Here is an 18,660-nt window from a genome sequence, read left to right as displayed (position 1 = left end):
TCCTTCGGCTGTGAGTCTCACATAAATTCTCCTGGGATCACACAGCCCCCTACATCAGAAAATCGATGTGTTTATGTTGTGCTTCAGTGCCGGCGAGTGATGAAGAGGGGGGAGCAGTTCTATTTGACAACTCCAGCAAGGTGGCCGCTGAACCCTTTGACACATCTTCTGGGTCTGTGCAGCTCATTGCCATAAAACCCACAGCCCTCCCCGTGGTGCCCCCCACCTCGGACAGGAGCCAGGAGTCATCGGCAGTCCTCAACGGCGAGGTGAGTGCCTGGGGACCCAGAGCAGGAGATGGTCTGCTCAGACTTGGGAAATTCGGACGAAGGAACAACACCTGTGAATACTGGGTGCAGATTGCACCTAGGGCCATATAGGTCATCTTTACCTCCGCATGTACCAGACCTCTGCAGAATGAATCAGGACACAGGTCACCCAAAATGAGTTTGTTGGGTGATGTTTTCAGAGCACTTCCTGTGTTCATTAAAATCCCAGGGGAACTTTTAAAAAAAACGTGATTATGAAAAGAAGCATCAGGCGTTCCACTCCGCGACCGCCTCACACACACAGCCTTTTGCCTTTCTTGGTAACACTCCTAAACTGTCCATTGTGGGATGTTGCTTGTAGTGGGGATAGAAGGGGCTTGAACTGAGAGGGAACCAGGGAAGATAATGTCATATGGACAGGGATGTGGGCCACTCTATGGACTTCGAAATGACATTTATTCCTTTGAGCAAACTTGAAACAACTCATTGGCTGCTTCCAGAAAGCTATCAATGGATATCATGATGCTAATCAGCTTTCCTAAGAGTCTGAAAAAAAAATTGTAACATTCACCGTAGAGTGATGATTTCATCAAAGAAAATTAGATAGATAGATAGATAGATAGATAGATAGATAGATAGATAGATAGATAGATAGATGCCAGAAGTTAGGTAAAAATTATCTGCGTTTCCTTCATCTACGGCAGCAGAGTGGCCAGTGGACTGAAAATGTTTATGAACTTTAAGATGCGTTTGGACCCTACAAGTGAACATTCAAATTACATGTGTGCCCAAGCATGTGCACACACATGCTCTTAATTTTTCTCTGTTCTTAAGCTGTCAGGTTGGTTGTTCATTTCATTTATTTATACCCAGCTATTGTTACCTGAAACAGGTGGGAGATTTCCAAAGTTTTAAAGTCTTTTTCCCACCACACATCAAGGAACATGTTATGGCCCTATAAAGCCAGGTATTGTAAATATGCAGCATCTGGGCCCCTTATAAAAGCATTTTACAGACCCGACTCAGAAAGCAACTCTTGTTTTCTGGGCAGAAAGACTCAGATGACCTAAAGATGTGATGGGTAAACCTTCATCGATTTAAAAAAAATAACTGGTTGTGGACATACAGAGCACTTCTTTTTCAACCTCTTCATTTTTTTAGACCAAGAAGCTGAAGCTTGAGGGGTCAAGTGGGTTGCTCAAAGTCACACGGCAGGTTATGGTGACAGCCATGAGGTGGAGGTCCCCTGACTTCCTGTCCAGTGCTCCTTTCCTCTCTTTGACTTACTACAGGCTATCAGAGAATAATAGCATTGTGCTTAAAAGAATATGGATTCTCAAGCCATGCCTCAGGGGTTTAAACCTCAGATCTTTTACTTACTGTGTGTCCTTGAGCACGTTAGTTCATTTCTCTGTGCCTCAGTATCTCCATTTATAAAATAGGGCTGCTGTGAAGATCAAATTGTTTAATATATGTAACGTACTTAGAGTAGTGCCTAGCACACAATAAGCACTTTTATGATAATTATTGTTACTATTGTTGTTATCACCACCCATTAGACAGCCAATGAAGAAAGATCATGTACTTTATGCCCCTCGGCTCTACAAATTGAGAATCTGGATGTCTTCTCAAAACCAGTCACAGCCACTGAATTTTCTCTTGGGCACAATTCTGCCACCAGACATGCAAACCCCATAATTAGAGGCCTCTGAGGTTGACACTAATGCATTGATAACTGCTGTTGATTTGGACCCTCTGCTCAGCTATGGACACATGTGATGGCCACCAGGCCTGGATCTTTTCATCCCAGCTTAATGATATGAATGTCATAGAGACAGATTCCAAATCTGGGATAGATTCAACTTATCACCCCCTTTTCCTCCCAAGCCCATCACCTTGTCAAAGAAGGAGAGCAAATCAGCATCTTCCTTGTCCAGAAATTGATGCTGTATTTTGGTAGTTAAAGGAATGGACCTTGCTGGCATTTGGATTGGAAGAGAGCCCTGAACTGTTCTCTATAATTTGCTGCCTTGTGGAGCCTGACACAGATTGTCTTGTAATTTTCTTCCTCCTTCTATTATGGGTGGCTGGTTTAAATGAGGAAAGCACAACCCAGAAACCATACATTTTTCTTTTGTAAATTACATGACATTCTTTTAAAGATTATTTTTAAGAAAACAGGAAGTTTGGAAATGTTGATGTGACATTCTCATCATTTGTTATTTATTTAGCACAGTCACTTGCTTATATCTCCAACAGGTTGCAAGGTACATTAGCCACGTTCCCTTCTGAAAGACCAGACTGCCTTTGCCCTATAGGGTAGGACCTGGTTGGTGTTAGTAGCCATACAAGGCTTCAAAATTACCTATCTCTCAAGAAAGGCATGGATTAAAAAAACATGCTGTCGGATGCAGGTTGACAGTGTGGAAAGGCGTTGGGAGCGGCCCCTTCCACCCTGTCTGTCCCAACTCAGCCTCTTCAGGAACTTGCCGTCTTATCCTGGACACCAGCTGAAGGGCAGCAAAGGCCACTGGGTTCCCCAGGACTGGAGCTAGACTCAGGGCACTGAGAACTGGCAGAGGCACCCACACAGAGGGACCAAAAGGGTGTAGGCATAATTAAGGCCAAGCCACATTGCTGAGAGCATGGAGTCAGGCCTAGGCCTGAACAGAGACAGGGCAGACCAGGGAGAAGAAAGCCTTGGAGGAAGGTCTCAGGTGATTGAGGTGAGTGCCAGGCTCCACATTATCTGTAGTCTACTGTTGTGGGCTTGCTCAGAATGGGACGCAGGTGGGTCTGGCTAGCTCGGAGGCCCAGAGGTGATGCCTGTGATGGGTTTCTAGAAGTGATAACCTCCTGGTGAAAGTCTCCCACCTGCTGGCCTCACTGGGTCAGGTGTGGGCCTGAGACTGTCTCTCTCCCCAGGTGAACAAAGCCCTGAAGCAGAAGTCAGACATCGAGCACTATCGGAACAAGCTGCGCCTCAAAGCCAAGAGGAAGGGATATTACGACTTCCCTGCAGTGGAGACGAGCAAGGGTCTGACCGAAAGAAAAAAGATGTATGAAAAAGCCCCAAAGGAAATGGAGCATGTTTTGGATCCAGATTCAGAACTCTGTGCTCCATTCACCGAGTCTAAAAACAGGTGCAGTCTCGAAGGGATTCTGTAAAGGGTGCTGTATCATTGGTGGGATAAGGGCAGGTCTTGGGCAGTATATCCTGGTCCCTTATCTGGTACTGTAGGATTGTGATCTTTGCAGTCCACTGATCTGTACCACACTGGTCTGTGCAAGCAGGTGCTCTATAATGAGTCTGAAGGAGAATAACATTAAAGCCATTAAAAAAAAAAAACACTTGGGCAAACAACCATAATTGTCCTTTAGCTTAGTGATATTTTCAAACCAGTTGCTTTTTCAGAGCTGAATGAAGATTATAATTATCACCTACCTAATGGTGCAACTTCCAGATCAAGGGACATTGTATTGCTCAATTGTTTTAGAGGCTCTTGCATAAGAAAAGCAAATTTCGTGCCTTACCTTTTCATTCAGCCTCAGTAAGTACTTACTGCACAGGTGCTCAGAGCTCCATGCTGGTTTATCTCATTCATTCACAGACTTGTTCATTTATTCAACGTATATGTATTAGGTACCATTCAAGATGCTGAATGCTGTCATGCTCATGTGGGCTTATTCATTTATTCAGTTTGAATTCCTTCAACATTTAATTGTGGACAAGACAGTCCTATTGCTGCTCTTATGGAACTTAGGGTCTAATGGGAGAGAAAGAATCACCCCAAAAGTTTATTAATGACAAGTGTGGTGGGTGTTTGAAGTGTGAGGTGCTGTAACGATCTAAAAGGGAGTCCTGTCCCAGCGAGGAAGGGCTAAGCCAGATGGTTTAAATTAGCATCTGCCTTAGTTCTTTCTGTGCTGCTATAACAGAATACCTGAGACTGGGTAATTTATAATGAACAGAAACATATTTTCTCACAGTTCTAGAGGCTGGGAAGTCCAAGATCAAGGTGCCAGCATCTGGCAAGGGCCTCCTTGCTGCATCATCCCATGGCAGAAGGCAGAGGGCAAAGAAAGAGCAAGAGCAGGCCAAATTCATCCTTTTATAACAGTACCAATTCCACCCATGAGGAGGAGCCCTCCTGGCCCTGTCACCTCCCAAATGTCCCACCTCCTGACACCACCATGACAGGAACCACATTTCAACATGAGGTTTGGAGGGGAAAAACATTCAGACCATGGCTGCAGCCTTCCAAGGTTTGTTGCTGACTAAGCAGAGTGATTTCACATGCTGGGTCAGAGGCAGAGGTTAGTGAACCCAAACATGTCCACCTTTCTTCCTTTCCTACCTACCTGAAGCGCTTTCATAATTTGAGGCCGCCTCTTTCCAATACATAGTCTCCTTGGTGACTCCCCTCTGGCTTTGAGCATGCCACCGCCCTGACATGCCACAGAGCCATGATAGACACATTGTCCACAGATTGGGAGCCATAGGGCAGTTTCTGGCCTGAGTAGGTACTTATTAAAAGCAAAAATGACTCTGTGACAGGCTTGGATCAAAGCCACAGAGACAAGCTGGGAGGTGGGGCTAAATTTTATGAATTGGATCAACATAATTTATTTTCAATAAAGAAAAGAGGGAATTCTCAACCAGTGCTTAATTTACCATGCTTCTAATTAGGCTTGGTTGGTATGACAAGCTATTGATATAAAATCACACCATGACAGGGTTCACAATGCCTGTGTCACTGTGTTAATACCTGTAGAAAAAAAAAGAAAAAAGATGGGGGTTTTATAGGGAGGCTGATTGGTTCTTTAGCTTTTATTTTGTGCTTCAGGGGGTTTTACTTCAGTGGTCTTTGGGATGGGAGCTGTTTTTTCTGGATTTCCTGCTGACACTCAGGGAAAATGAATCAAAGCCACAAAATCAAGGTGAGAGGTGGGGCTGAATTTTATGAATTGCATTAACATAATCATTTTCATGTACAAATTAAACTTAGCTAGGAAGTTACTTGAGAAACAAAAATTTCAGTTAAGGCTCTTTATGAAAAGGGAATGAACAAAGAATGAACCAGACTTGTTTTTGTAAAGAGGCATCTCCTCTGCCTAGCACAGGTGCAGGCCAGATTCTTGGGACCTTTCGATGACCTGCTAATGCCATGCATTATGTAGCTAATTCTCAGCAAGTGTTCATTGAAGAAATGGTTTCATGATCATAAAACACCAAAAATAATTTTTAAAACATTTTTGACCAGTTAAGGGGAAAATATGGATAGCCATAAACTGGGCGAGCTAGGAATAGGAATGGAGATAGGATCAGCCAGAGATGAGAATGGGAAGGGACAGACAGAAAAAAAGAGAGGGACAACCTCGGTAAGCTCAGAGGTATTATTCTTGACACATTCTGCTATTGACTCCAGAGACTGCTGACTGTTTATCTGCTATCACAGGTTAGAGTTACCTGTTAATTACTGTTCACAGTACAACCCTCCAGAGGTTCTGCTTTCAGTGACCAAGCCACAGCAGGACAAGTGAAGGAATCATGCTCTAGTCCAGAGGTAGCATCAGTATATTAGGCCAGTCTCTCTTTTTTTTTTTTTTTTTTTTTTTTTTTTTTTTTGTAGAGATGGGGTTTTGCCATGTTGCTCAGGCTGGTCTCGAACTCCTGGGCTCAAGCAGTTCTCCTGCCTTGGTCTCCTGGAGTGCTGGGATTACAGGTGTGAGCCACTGTGCCCGGCCAACCATTCTTGCATTGCTATAAAAAATAGCTGAGACTGGGTAGTTTATTCTTTTCTTTTATTTTAGGTTTGAAGTTACATGGGCAGGTTTGTTATATAGGTAAACTTCTGTCACGGGGTTGGTTGCCTAATAGTCATTTTTTCTGCTCTCTCCCTCCTTCCACCCTCCACCCTTAAGTATACCTCAGTGTCTGTTGTTCCATTTGTGTTCATGAATTCTCATCATTTAGCACCCACTTATAAGTAAGAACATACAGTATTTGGTTTTCTGTTCCTGTATTAGTTTGCTGAGGATGATAGCTTCCAACTCCATCCATGTTCCTGCAAAAGACATGATCTTGTTCTTTATTATGGCTGCATAGTATTCCACGGTGTATATGTATCACTTTTTTTTTTCATCCAATCTGTCATTCATGGGCATTTAGGTCGATTCCATATCTTTGCAACTGTGAACAGTACAGCAATGAACATTCTCATGCATGTGTCTTTATGGTAGAATGATTTCTATTCCTCTGAATATGTAATAGTAATGGAATTGCTGGCTCAAATGGTAGTTCTGTTCTTAGCTCTTTGAGGAATTGCCATACTGCCTTCCACAATGGTTGAACTAATTTACACTCCCACGTGTGTAAGAGTTCCCTTTTTTCTGTAACCTCACCAGCATCTACTATTTTTTGACTTTTTAATCATAGCCATTCTGACTGGTATGAGATGGTACCTCATTTTGGTTTTGATTTGCATTTCTCCAGTGATCAGTGATATTGAGCTTTTTTCATATGCTTGTTGGCCACATGTATATCTTCTTTTGAAAAGGAGACTGGGTAATTTATAAAGAAAAGAGGTTTAATTGGCTTGCGGTTCTGCAGGCTGTGGAAGCAAGGCACCAGCATCTTCTTAGAGAGGCCTCAGGGAGCTTTTCCTCATGGTGGAAGGAAAGCAGAAGCAAAAGAGAGCTGGGGCAGGGAGATGCCACATACTCTTAAACAACCAGATCTCATGAGAACTCACTCACTGTTGGAGGGACAGCACCAACCCATGAGGGATCCGCCCCCGTGATCCAGTCACTTCCCAGCAGGCCCCACCTCCAACACTGGGGATTACAATTCAACATGAGATATGGGTGGAGACAAATATCCAAACTAGATCAATCAGTAACCAGAATTTTACCTTAAGACCTAAATTAAATCAAATAAAAGACAAAGTTGAGGTTCCAAGTGTTGACTTGTCACTAAATCTTTTTAAAATCATTTTCAGAGCCTTAAAAAAAATCAGAACACCTCATTTTTACATTTTAAACTCTTACCCTGAGACACAAAGTACGTAACATAATTAAGATGGTTGCTGTTGGTGGCCCCAGTCCATGCCCTCAGCTCTCCCTGTGCCTGTCCAGCCCAGCAGCTTCCTACTCACTATAGGCATCTGTGACTCCGACTTAAAGGCTTTTTCATGGCAGCCACCAACCAGAAGTGTCATGTAGTTAAGACACTGTGGAGCATCCTCAGTCCATAACAGATGGAAACTGGTAGATAAATACTCCTGGCAAGGGAACTGGAAGCGTAAGTTACACTGTTGCAATAACTACATTTTTTAGTTTCTATATTTGATGATTTGGACATCTGCGGCCTTGCTGACCCCAGAGAAACTGTCCTCCCCAGGCTACTGGATTCCTAGTGCTAATAAAGGACTCACCTGCAAACACGCCTTTCATGTGCAAAGCAGCCAGTGCAGAGCCCAAACACCAACTGCCTTCTTTGTATGGTCTCACAGGGCTCTCTACTCTGAGTCACTGTCTGCTTGCCCTGATTACCCCAGGGCCGGGTACCAGACAACTCAGGACGGCCCTTGTGCCCCAGAAATCTGCCAAAAGTATTCAATCAAGATTAGTCACACTCCCCTGTGGTGTGGCCTGTTCCCTCCTCTTGGGATCTGTGAGTGTAACAAGCTATATATATATATATATATATATATATATATATATATATATATATATATATATATTTTATTTATTTATTTTTTTTTTTTTTGGCAGGGGCGGGGGCAGTGGGGGAGATGGAGTCTCCCTCTGTCACCAGGCTGGAGTGCTGTGGCACTATCTTGGCTCACTGCAACCTCCAACTCCCTGGTTCAAGTGATTCTCCTGCATCAGCTTCCCGAGTAGCTGGGAGGAGTACAGGCAGGCGCCACCATGCCCAGCTAATTTTTGTATTTTTAGTAGAGATGGGGTTTCACCATGTTGGCCAGGATGGTCTCAATCTCCTGACCTCTTGATCAGCCTGGCTTACCCTCCCAAATTGCTAGGATTACAGGCGTGAGCCACTGTGGCTGGCCTCAAGCTATATTTTTAATGGCAGTCATGTCCTGATCTATTGGCCATGCCATACCTAAATAATAATAAAACCTACCTTGTAAAACAACTGTCCCCCACACTTTTCCAGTGAGTTTGAGCCTCCATTGCCCAAAACACAAATCTACTCCATATCATACCCTTTATTGATTTTCCTTCCTTCCCTCTGTCATTTCCCTACTCCCCAGCTAGTGCTTCTTGGAGCCACCTCCCAAATAAATGACTTACACTCCAATCATTCTAGAACCTGCTTCTAGGGAACCCAACGTAAGGTAATAATATATAAAGATGGAGTTGCTCTGATGGAAGCTGAGCCGCCTCCTCCTGCTCCTCAGTCCTTCCCAGGCCATCTCTATGGAGCCCTGGGGTTCCATAGAAAGAGAACATAATTTGAGAACTACTTTCTTAAACTATGTTGGGATTAACAAACAAGTAAAACTCATCATTACCCACCCAGCAGTATTTTCAGAGGTAAAAAACTTACTTCTCAAGTTTGCATGCTTCAAAATGTATTGCCTTTAATAAGTATATAGCAAAATATCAATAAGAAATGAATATACCTAATGGAATGCTATCTTATTAAAATAGGTAATTTCTCTACCTGAGAGTCTAATTTATTTTTAAATAGATGCTTGCACACCAGGCCTGCATTGGTGGTCTGGAAATTGAAATCCATGTTAAGAGCAGTCTTTAAGCTGTATATTTTAAGGGGATGTTGCCTTCAAGAGAAAAATAGACTGGTATACACTTCAGTGCTACCTACATTTACAGTTGTTGACAGGGCTTACACACTCTTGCTATTGTATTTCTGACACTTGCAAAATAACCTACTTAAGTGTCAATTGCTTATCTTAGTATTTACTCCACCACCAGCCTTATTAGTAAATCTTTTCTAAATGGGCTAATTGATAATCTCAAGACAGTTGTAAAGTCTGCCTTTTCCCAAAAATGATGTGTAATTAGGTCAAGGATGAGAATTCTTCTGGAGTCTGCAGAAGGTGTGAATCACTTGGAGCAGATTGTTTCAACTGCTCACTGAGGTTGGGCTTCCCTAAAGGAAGCCTGTAACTGCAGACAACTGTAGGGCACAGTTTATACTATTCACTTGTGAGTACTAGAATTAGTCAGAATTCTTTGGGCTGCAAATGATGGAAATCCAGCACAATTGGTTAAATAAAAGGGGAATGTATTATTGAGCATTATGGAAAGGTCAAGGCTTTGGCATGGCTGGATCCAGGGGTCAGACGATGTCTCCTATGTTAGATCTTACTCTCTTTTCACTCTCTGCTGCCCCCATTTTCAGGCAGGCTGTTACCTCATAGTGACACACTGGCTGTCAGCAACTCCTGGCATATATCCTATCTTCTTAGAAACCCCAATGCCAAGAGAACGCCTCTTTCCTAGTTGACCTAGCAAAAGCCCCGAGACTCAGTCCCACCAGAACAACTCAGGTCAGGTGCCCAGCCCCTGACCCATCACTGTGGCCATGGGGATGCAATGCTGGGATTGGTCCAGCCTGAGTCACATGCCTACCCCTGGAGGAAAGGGAGCCCCCAAGTGACATCACGATGCTCTTACCAAAGGAAGGTTACCACGGGTAACAGGCAAGCAAAGGCAACAGATGCTCTCTGAGCAGGTATAAGCTCCTCATGGTGAAGGTCTAGAACCAGTGGTGTCTGCTTTATTCCCAAGGCTAATAACAAGGGTAATGCTTTGCCTTAGAGTTCTACTGCCTCTCCTAGACTATGTATGACTGTAATTCTGTGACTAACTTACTGTGTGTCTATGAAAAAAATGTGTTTGCCTGCCAGGTTTCTGGGGCTTCCCACATAGTCACTGGGAAGAAATAATACAGCCTCTTCACCTTCAACCCATGAATAGCTAGCATCTTAGAATAGAGACATTACATAGGCGGTGTTGGCCAGGCACAGAGGCTCACTCCTGTAATCCCAGTACTTTGGGTGGCTGAGGTGGGTGGATCACTTGAGCCCAGGAGTTCAAGACCAGCCTGGGCAACATGGTGAAACCCTGTCTCTACAAAATTTACAAAAAAATTAGCCTAGCTTTGTGGTATGTGCCAGTAGACCCAGCTACTCAGGAGGGTGAGATGAAAGGATCACCTCATCCAGGGAGGTCAAGACTGCAGTGAGGTCACACCACTGCACTCCAGCCAGGGTGACAGATTGAGACCCTATCAAAAAAAAAAAAAAAAAAAAAAAAAGGCAATGTTTGGAGAGTTCTCCAAAGATAGATAGTCTTAGAATGCAAATTAATCACAGGGAAACTTATGGCTGGGTGAGAAGGAAGTGGTGTCCCTTTGCCATCTTGCAGGATCATGTGGAACTCACTTGTCCCCAATAAGCCTCATTCCCACTTGTAAAATTACCTCTTGTGGAAGAAGAAAAGCATAGCTACTGTCCTCACTATGTTGCTATTTACTTCCTACTCTTTGAAAAGATTTTTCTAATGACAAGTGGAGACAAGACAGGGGTGAAAAATGCATGAATTTTTTAGCAGTAGCTGAGTGGAGCCCCTGAATGTGCTACTCCCTGGGCCTGAAATGCTCTGTGCCCAGATCAACATGTGGCCAGCTCCACTTAGGACTCAGCTAAATTGTCACCTCCCCAGAGAGGCCTTCCCTGATCATCCTAAACTGTCTCCCATCCTAGTCCTTGTTTGTCAGAGCTTAATAGCACTTATCACTCTGTAATTACCGTGTTAATTATCTGTCTCTCTCATTAGGATGTAACCTCTAGGAGAGGAGGGGCCATAATCTGTTTTGTTCACTGTGGATGTTCATCATCTTCCATGGTGCATGGCACATGGTAGACATTCAGTAAATGAGGGATGGATGGATGGATGGATGGATGGATGGATGGATGGATGGATGGATGGATGGATGGATGGGTGGGTGGGTGGGTGGGTGGGTGGGTGGATGGATGAATGGATAGATGGATGGGTGGATGGATGATGGATGGATGGATGGATGGATGGATGGATGGATAGATGGGTAGGTAGGTGGATGTATAGATGTGGGTGGGTGGATGGACAGATGGATGGATGGATGGGTGGGTGGGTGGGTGAATGTGAGGGCAGATGAATGGAAAAGCCCCAAATTATGTCTGGGTTTATGGCTTCTTAGTCCAGAAGGAAATCTACTGTGGTAGTAGCAGAAAAGAAATCTATCCACAGTCATAATATTAAGCAGCCCACTAGCTACAGGGTTTATTAACACATCATAGAATCCTGCGTGTGAAACCAGAAAGAGTAAAAGGAACAGGAGGTTGCTGAGTCAACAAAGGCAAGTTTGTTCCATCAGCGTTAGCTGTCCTAGAGGGTCAAGGGAGAACCCCTGGTCTTGCCATCAGCAGAATTTTAAATGAGGTTGCAATGTTGCAATTGATTGTAGTTACCTAGTTTCCATATGAAAGAACACTTACAATTCAGCCAAATGATTACAGCATCTGGAAAAAAAATCTTTATTTCACTCTTTCTACAGCCCCTTATATCCTGGGAATAAATACCATCAATTCTGAGATTTGTGAGGCAAATCCACACCCTTCATTGGTTGCCTGTACTTTGGATCAGTGGAGAATTCCATCTGTCAGGGCATTTGCTGCATCATAACAGTTGTTGAATTTTCTTCAGGCAACAGATGAAGAACTCTGTCTACCGAAGCCGGCAGTCTCTGAACAGCCCGAGTCCAGGGGAAACCGAGATGGACCTTCTGGTGACTCGGGAGCGACCCCGGCGTGGAATCCGCAACAGCGGATATGATGTGAGTCTCTGGTGGGCTGGGTGAATACAAGCTTTGCTTTCCCCTGAAGGCAAGGGGGATAGAGCATCCCATTGTGTTTCGGTTTACCACATATTTGTGGAATTTTAAAAGGCACTAAAACATTTTCTATTTTTTTATTACCTAGTTTCCAAAGTAGGACTACTTGGAATGTGTCAGAGTAACAGATTATTGCTAAAAGGATCATGATTTCCGAATTGTGCCATGTTATGAATAGCACATTACGGACCTTAAACTCCATGGATATTCTAAATGTCCTGAATTTATTCTCCCCTCTGTCCTTAGAAACTCAGTAGGGACTGTGGCCATGGGTTAGAATTCACTTGAACACAGGCTTCTTTTAATTCATAGCGATGTTGAAAAGTTGGATTTGTTCCTGATTTCATAACTACTCGGTATGCCATGGAAACAATGAGATGTCCAACAGGGCGGTTTGATAATTTCATGTGACAAAGCACATGCTTATGTTCAGTGATGTGGCCAAGCTGCAGAAATTATTTTAATCCCGTCAGATTTCCCCAGATGATGAGTTGCAATTTGGTGCCTCCTCTCCAGCTGCCTGCACCCCGTGACTTGTCTTTGGACCCATGAGCTCAGGTGAATGGTCCTGTGCTGAGAGGTACAGTAATGCCTCACCCTGCCCCAGCATTTCACATGATCTTGAATCTACACCTAAGTTTGTGAACAGTGTTTCCTTCCCATTCCCCTAAAATGTTTCTCTAAATATAAATAAACATTTTTTAAAATAAGAGTTATAATTCAAATATATCTAGATAAACTTATAATTTGAGAAATTGTAGTTTGACACTTGGTTTTTTTAAATATACCGTGCTAATTAGAAGGCAACAATATTTTTCCCCCTCAGGATTAGTCATCTTTTGCCACAAAGCCTTAAAATGGGATTTTTTAATGGTCCAATTTAAAACAAAGATATTCTACCTAATTTGAATTTCTAATCACCTTCCTTATATTTAAACTTGATGTTTGTGTTGGTCGTGTTACCCTTATCTTTTGTTTCTTTTTCCTTTTTCATAAAACACTTTGGTAGTTTGGTTTTATAAAATTACAGATGCTTTGGGCAAATCTTTTATTTTTCTGCTAGGTTAAATTATTCAATGTTAATTTTTCTCCTTATAAAAAATATTTCCTATGCCAAATTCGTTCAGCAATTTGATAATCAGCCTGTGATTAAAAATCGGGCATTGGAAGCTTCCAGTTAATCTTTCCCCACCAACAGTGAACCTTCTTCCTCGATGCTTGCTTAGTTTGGGGAACTTTTTCATCTGCCCAGGCATCTGAGACACAGTAGGATTCTTAATTTATTTCAAGACTGGCATTAATAGGGTTTTTTTGTGAGATTCTAGGCAAAAACACTTTGACAGTTATGAGGAAATGGGTCAGAGGTTTCCCTATTAACCTTAAAAAGAGAACATTGAAGATCGTTTCTTAACCAAGTGACATGACTTGCAGCACTCACTTAATACCTTTGGAATGTCATGTTAGCAACTTACCTAGAACAATAGAAGGAGGGAGATGATTTTTAGGAGGAGATTGCTCACCCTCACAGACATGTATAAGTATACCAAGTACATGTTACTTTAGGGGAAGCCTGCTTTATTCTAATAGACTTCTTTAAAATAGATATTTCTTTGAGAAGTGCATGTGATCTCAAAAATATGATGATGAGCCCCCTTAAGAGAAAAATGATCATCTCGGGAATGGCTTTAAGAATTTAGACTGTTGACTGTAAGAATGAAATTGCTTACCTATATCTCCTCTTGTGCTTTTTATACTAATCATATGAAAAATGTCTAATATTTACCAACTGCTCACTATAGACCAAGCCCTATTCTAGACTTTTCATGTGTATTATCTCATTGCATTTGCATAGTTATCAGCCAAGTAGATGCTTTCATTATGCCTGTTGTATAGATGAAGAAACTGAGGCCAGTTATATAATTTGCCTATCCAGCCCCAGAGCCCCTCCCCTTAACCACCATGCAGTATGGCTTCTATATTCATCCTTCCTCACTATACATCTGTCCTTACATAATATAATCCATATCCTATATTTTTGAACCTCTGGAAGCAGCTAGATGTCAAGGGCTCACAAGCATTCTTACATGAATAACTCACACAAGCAAAACATGGACCAGCAAGTAAAGTAGGAAATAAAAGTGAATCATAGTTTTAAACAATGCATTTATTTTCTGAGCTCTTGATTTTCTAAAATTACCAGAGCACTTCTGGCAAAAGAATCCATTAGCACAGCAGTGAGCCGGTCATTCAATCGGAAACATGTCATTCTTCCCACTGGGTCTGGGGATCTAGAAGCGCTGCCAAAATATCCAGTCCTTTCTGCCAGGTTGGGGAAACTTGACACCGTAGAAGCAAAAGCACTGGGAGATTGATTTAATTTTGCGTTTTTTGAAAGATGACTGGAGTCCCAAAGGAAAAGCCTGAATGTAAAAATAAATGAATAAATGCGTAAATAAGCAAATACATGCTACACAGGCCAATCTTAGCACCAGGACTGTAGCAGCATGGATTGTTTCAAAATGTTCCCATAGAGCAAGAGTTATTAGGGCCTATAGGAGGGAGACCCTTAGCTCCAAGGGGTTTGGGATCACTGTGTTTTACAGCAACAATCTTCAACCTTTTGGTCAAACTGCCAGCTAAGGGATGTAGTACACTCTCGGCAGTAACGATGCCTCACGTGGTAGTAATATTCTAGAAGGACGCATTCTTATTAGAAGGATGTGTTATTTTCTTTTTTTTTTTTTTTTTTTTTTTTTTTTGAGACGGAGTCTCTCTCTGTTGCCCAGGCTGGAGTGCAGTGGCCGGATCTCGGCTCACTGCAAGCTCCGCCTCCCGGGTTCACTCCTGCCTCAGTCTCCCGAGTAACTGGGACTACAGGCGCCCGCCACCACGCCCGGCTAGTTTTTTGTATATTTTTTAGTAGAGACGGGGTTTCACCATGTTAACCAGGATGGTCTCAATCTCCTGACCTCGTGATCTGCCCGTCTCGGCCTCCCAAAGTGCTGAGATTACAGGCTTGAGCCACCGCACCCAGCCGCATGTGTTATTTTCACAAGATGCTCCAAACTCCCAAAAGACCAGATCATATTATTAAACCAACTTTGGCATTGAAATTAATTCATCCCTATGTATAAAACAGGTAGAAAAGAAAATGTCAGCCTAATGTGTAAAAGCAAAAATATCTCTATTTCAAAGAATTTTTAAAATGTTATTTTCTGAATGAAAGTCATGTGGAAAATAATGAAACAGTGAGGAAAAGAAAAAATGCTGCAAATATGATTCTCAGGCAGAATAAACACCTAAGAGATTTTTCCTTTATCAGTCAAATTATTTACCCCAGTATGTGGATATGAAGCCTTTGCTTCCAAAGGGCAAGTAATCATTAAATCATCCCCCAGAAAGAAAAATGCACCTCTTCAACCTTGATCTGTTTTTGGAGTTTAAAAATAGGTGGCAGGAAGGGAGCCAGCTATGTGCCTTGGCTATGAGGGAGACTCTGAAATTTATTGTTTGAATTATAACTTTGAAAATGAATGTTGACCTCTCAGAAGTAGGGACTTTTACAAACTACTTCTCTTCGTTTCTCTCTAGCACCTTACCTAAAGTTCCATGCACTGGAGGTAGTTGCCAGTGCAGTGGGCTCAGACCCTAAAATGTGGGCAGTGGGTTTGCAAATGTTAAAAAGGATGGTTGATTCACTGATGCATCTCAAAGAGATGATCACAGTCATTAGTTCTCATTCCGGAGGCCTTCTCTGGGGAAATGTTTGAAACCAGATGCTTCTACAGCTGAAAAGTACATGTAAATCTATAAAAAGGGGTATCAGGCAAAGTCCAGCTGCAGAAAACTGAAAACATCAAGCTGTTTAAAACAGACCAAAAAAATGACTCTTAGGAATTAGGTGCTCACAAAATCATGGGCGGGCTGAAGGAATGTTCCTGGAAAGATTCCTAGAACAAGATCACAGGGCTGGCCCTGAGGAGGGGCGGCTGCCTCTTCCTCAAGCAGGAAGGTGGAGAAGCGGCCTGCCCTGGAACACCGAGGTTAAGAAAACTCAGTCGTAGCATGATCCAGGAATGAGAGAACTCCATAGAGCCGGGGTTAAGGGCTGTGGTGCTCAGCAACCCAGCTTCCAGCAGCCAAGGCAGCAGAAAGATGGGCCTGCCCCATTTCCTCCATCCACAGTGTACACAGAATCTAACTGACAGAACCGAAGTCTCATCCGCAGCCGCAGCCTCCTGGAAGGCCAGGAGATAGAAGTTAGCCATTCAGCCTCAACAGTACAGCAATGCACGCTACAAGGAGGTTGCCTGTCCATTCCCTCCACTGCAGGCACCAGGTGAAAGCGAAAGGAGAGAAGAATTACCAGGCAGGGCAATACTCAGGAAGCAGTTGGGACATCTAGTGAATAAAAGTATATCCCAAAGGGGAAAATGAGCCCATTTCTCAGAGCTCAGTCTACAAAGGCCTGCTGAAGAAGGCCTGGGTGCATTGTCTGATGTCAAGCCTCAAGGCTGACAATGCAGCCAGCTAGCTTCCTTTGTTACAGGTGAGCAGTGGTTACTGGAAGGAGACGAAGGAATTGAAACGGTTGTTTTGATGAGTTCCACTTGTCGAGCAATGAAATATTATCTGGAAAGTCCCTGACTGCTCACAAAGCTTATGGCAAGTCTAGGACCTCCTAGGTAAATTTGTAATCCTATTATTAACAGAAATCTCTTCTGCCCACCCACTTCCCATACCTGCCCCAGCATCTTACAGCTTTGGTGTAACAGAGACCAAGGCCAACCACAGGAATGCCCTGGTGCTGCATAATGGAGTGGTCCCAGTTAAGGATACAACCAGCTCTTTGCTTCATTGGGAAGCAATTGGTTGGATTTGGAGATTTTGTCCTTTATTCTAGAAGCAACCTTCTTGTTGCCCCCCTGACCTAGGTGCTCTTGTGTTGACCCCACCACCATTACCACCTTAGCATCTCACCCAAAACTTTCCTCCATAGCCCCCCATCTCAGCCTTTCATTTCCTTCTCTTACCTCTCCCAGCTAACATAAGCTATAATAACCCTGGCTTGATATGTTATCTTGACTTAATTTACAGTACATTATATTTTAACAGGGACTTCTAATCCAAGGGAAATATCTGCTCATGGGGAATCAGGCTTCCTGGGAGAGCCTGAGGCAAAGAGATCGAGGTGTTTGAGAGTGAAGGGGGTCTTTAGGTAAAGTCCGGATCTCACCAGGTTGATGGCTGCCCAGAAAGATACTTATCAACCCCACAGTGATGGAGGCCACTTGGTGAGTCAGGAGTGGGAGGTGGGATGCTTGTTGGCAGGTTTGAGAGGGAGGCGGAGGGGTTTCAGGATGGCCTATGACCTCCTTCAGAGCCAGACCTCCCCTGCAGGCCAAGAATTTCCCTCCCCTGTAGGCAACTTCCCACTGGGCAGGAGATAAACAACTTCCCTTCTGTTAGCAGCACTCCAGTGCTATCTGCCTGCATCTTCTCTCTGATTCCCTGCATTCTGGACCCTGTCTGCTTTTATTCTTGGTACCTGCCTGCCCATCCCCATTTTTCCCGGACTCTGGGACCTCCTACCCTCTTGACCTAGGGTAGCCACTTCTTTCAGGCCAGGGTCCCCAGCATGTTCTAGGTATACTGGCAGGGAGAGGAGGAAGCAGGTTTAGGCAGATTTAGAAGTTGGGCTATGGTACAGACACTACAAGGCCTCAGCTGACCCCATGGAGGCTCTGCAGCTCAGATGGCCCTGCAGAGTTGTCTCAAGTTTGGGAAGCAGCTGTGCATATGTACTCTAGAATGGACCAGTCATTGGATGTCCTTGGGTGAGGGCGTTCTCTTCAGCCAAGGGCAATTCCCTGCGAGAGCTGACATCTGAGGGCTGACAGCTGGCAGTGTGCCCAGCAGCTGGGGGAATCCATCTTCTAGTCCTAAGCAGTATGGCTCAGAGTCCACTGGTTCCTTACAATCCTATGCACTCCTGGGCCACCCATGTCTGCCAAGCCCCTGCAGGAGCTGGAGGCCAGCGACCAACGAGAACACCCCTTGGGAATTGCCATTCCTTTTCTTTCTTCTAGCACATTTATTGAGTGCATTGGAACCATGGCAGCATATGCGCACTAAATGTACGTAAATTCAGTAATACAAACCTTGAAAGAAAAAGGAAAACAAAATTTAAATAAAGCTAAGAAACTAGCTTTTGCATGTATTTTGTTTATATTGTACATTGCAGATTATATGTTTCTTTTTCCCTATTACCGTATAAGGTTGTATGCACAGGGCTACATGGGCTACACTAAGTGGATGAGTTAAGAGATTTTCAAGGGCTTCTCTCTATATGATTTTTACCTACTCTGCCGGCTGGCATTAGCATTAGCATCTAAGCCTTCTGTGAGATTCCACTGTACCTACCTGTGTGAGGCCCTATGGAGAAGGGAAAGATGTATTAATTTT

The 18,660-nt window shown here is 43.4% G+C and overlaps 1 protein-coding gene across 10 annotated transcripts in view; it reads left to right on the top strand.

Annotated features, from left to right (window-relative positions):
• Positions 1-18,660, top strand: part of KIAA1549L (KIAA1549 like) — a 292,279-nt gene that overhangs the window by 228,548 nt on the left and 45,071 nt on the right. For 7 of the 10 annotated variants that reach the window (XM_065528331.1, XM_005578244.3, XM_074013979.1 and 4 more), the window contains 3 exons: positions 88-269; positions 3,195-3,412; positions 12,009-12,138. In XM_065528331.1, the coding sequence (XP_065384403.1) occupies positions 88-269; positions 3,195-3,412; positions 12,009-12,138 (530 nt within the window). Of the gene's footprint in view, positions 1-87; positions 270-3,194; positions 3,413-12,008; positions 12,139-12,668; positions 12,903-18,660 lie in introns of those variants that run through there. The other 3 variants (XM_074013980.1, XM_074013978.1, XM_065528330.2) reach the window with 1 other exon arrangement.

This window comes from Macaca fascicularis, chromosome 14, assembly GCF_037993035.2.
Source record: "Macaca fascicularis isolate 582-1 chromosome 14, T2T-MFA8v1.1".
NCBI lineage: Eukaryota > Metazoa > Chordata > Mammalia > Primates > Cercopithecidae > Macaca > Macaca fascicularis.
The sequence above is the reverse complement of the archived record's forward strand: the minus strand, read 5'-3'. Positions and strand labels throughout refer to the sequence as shown.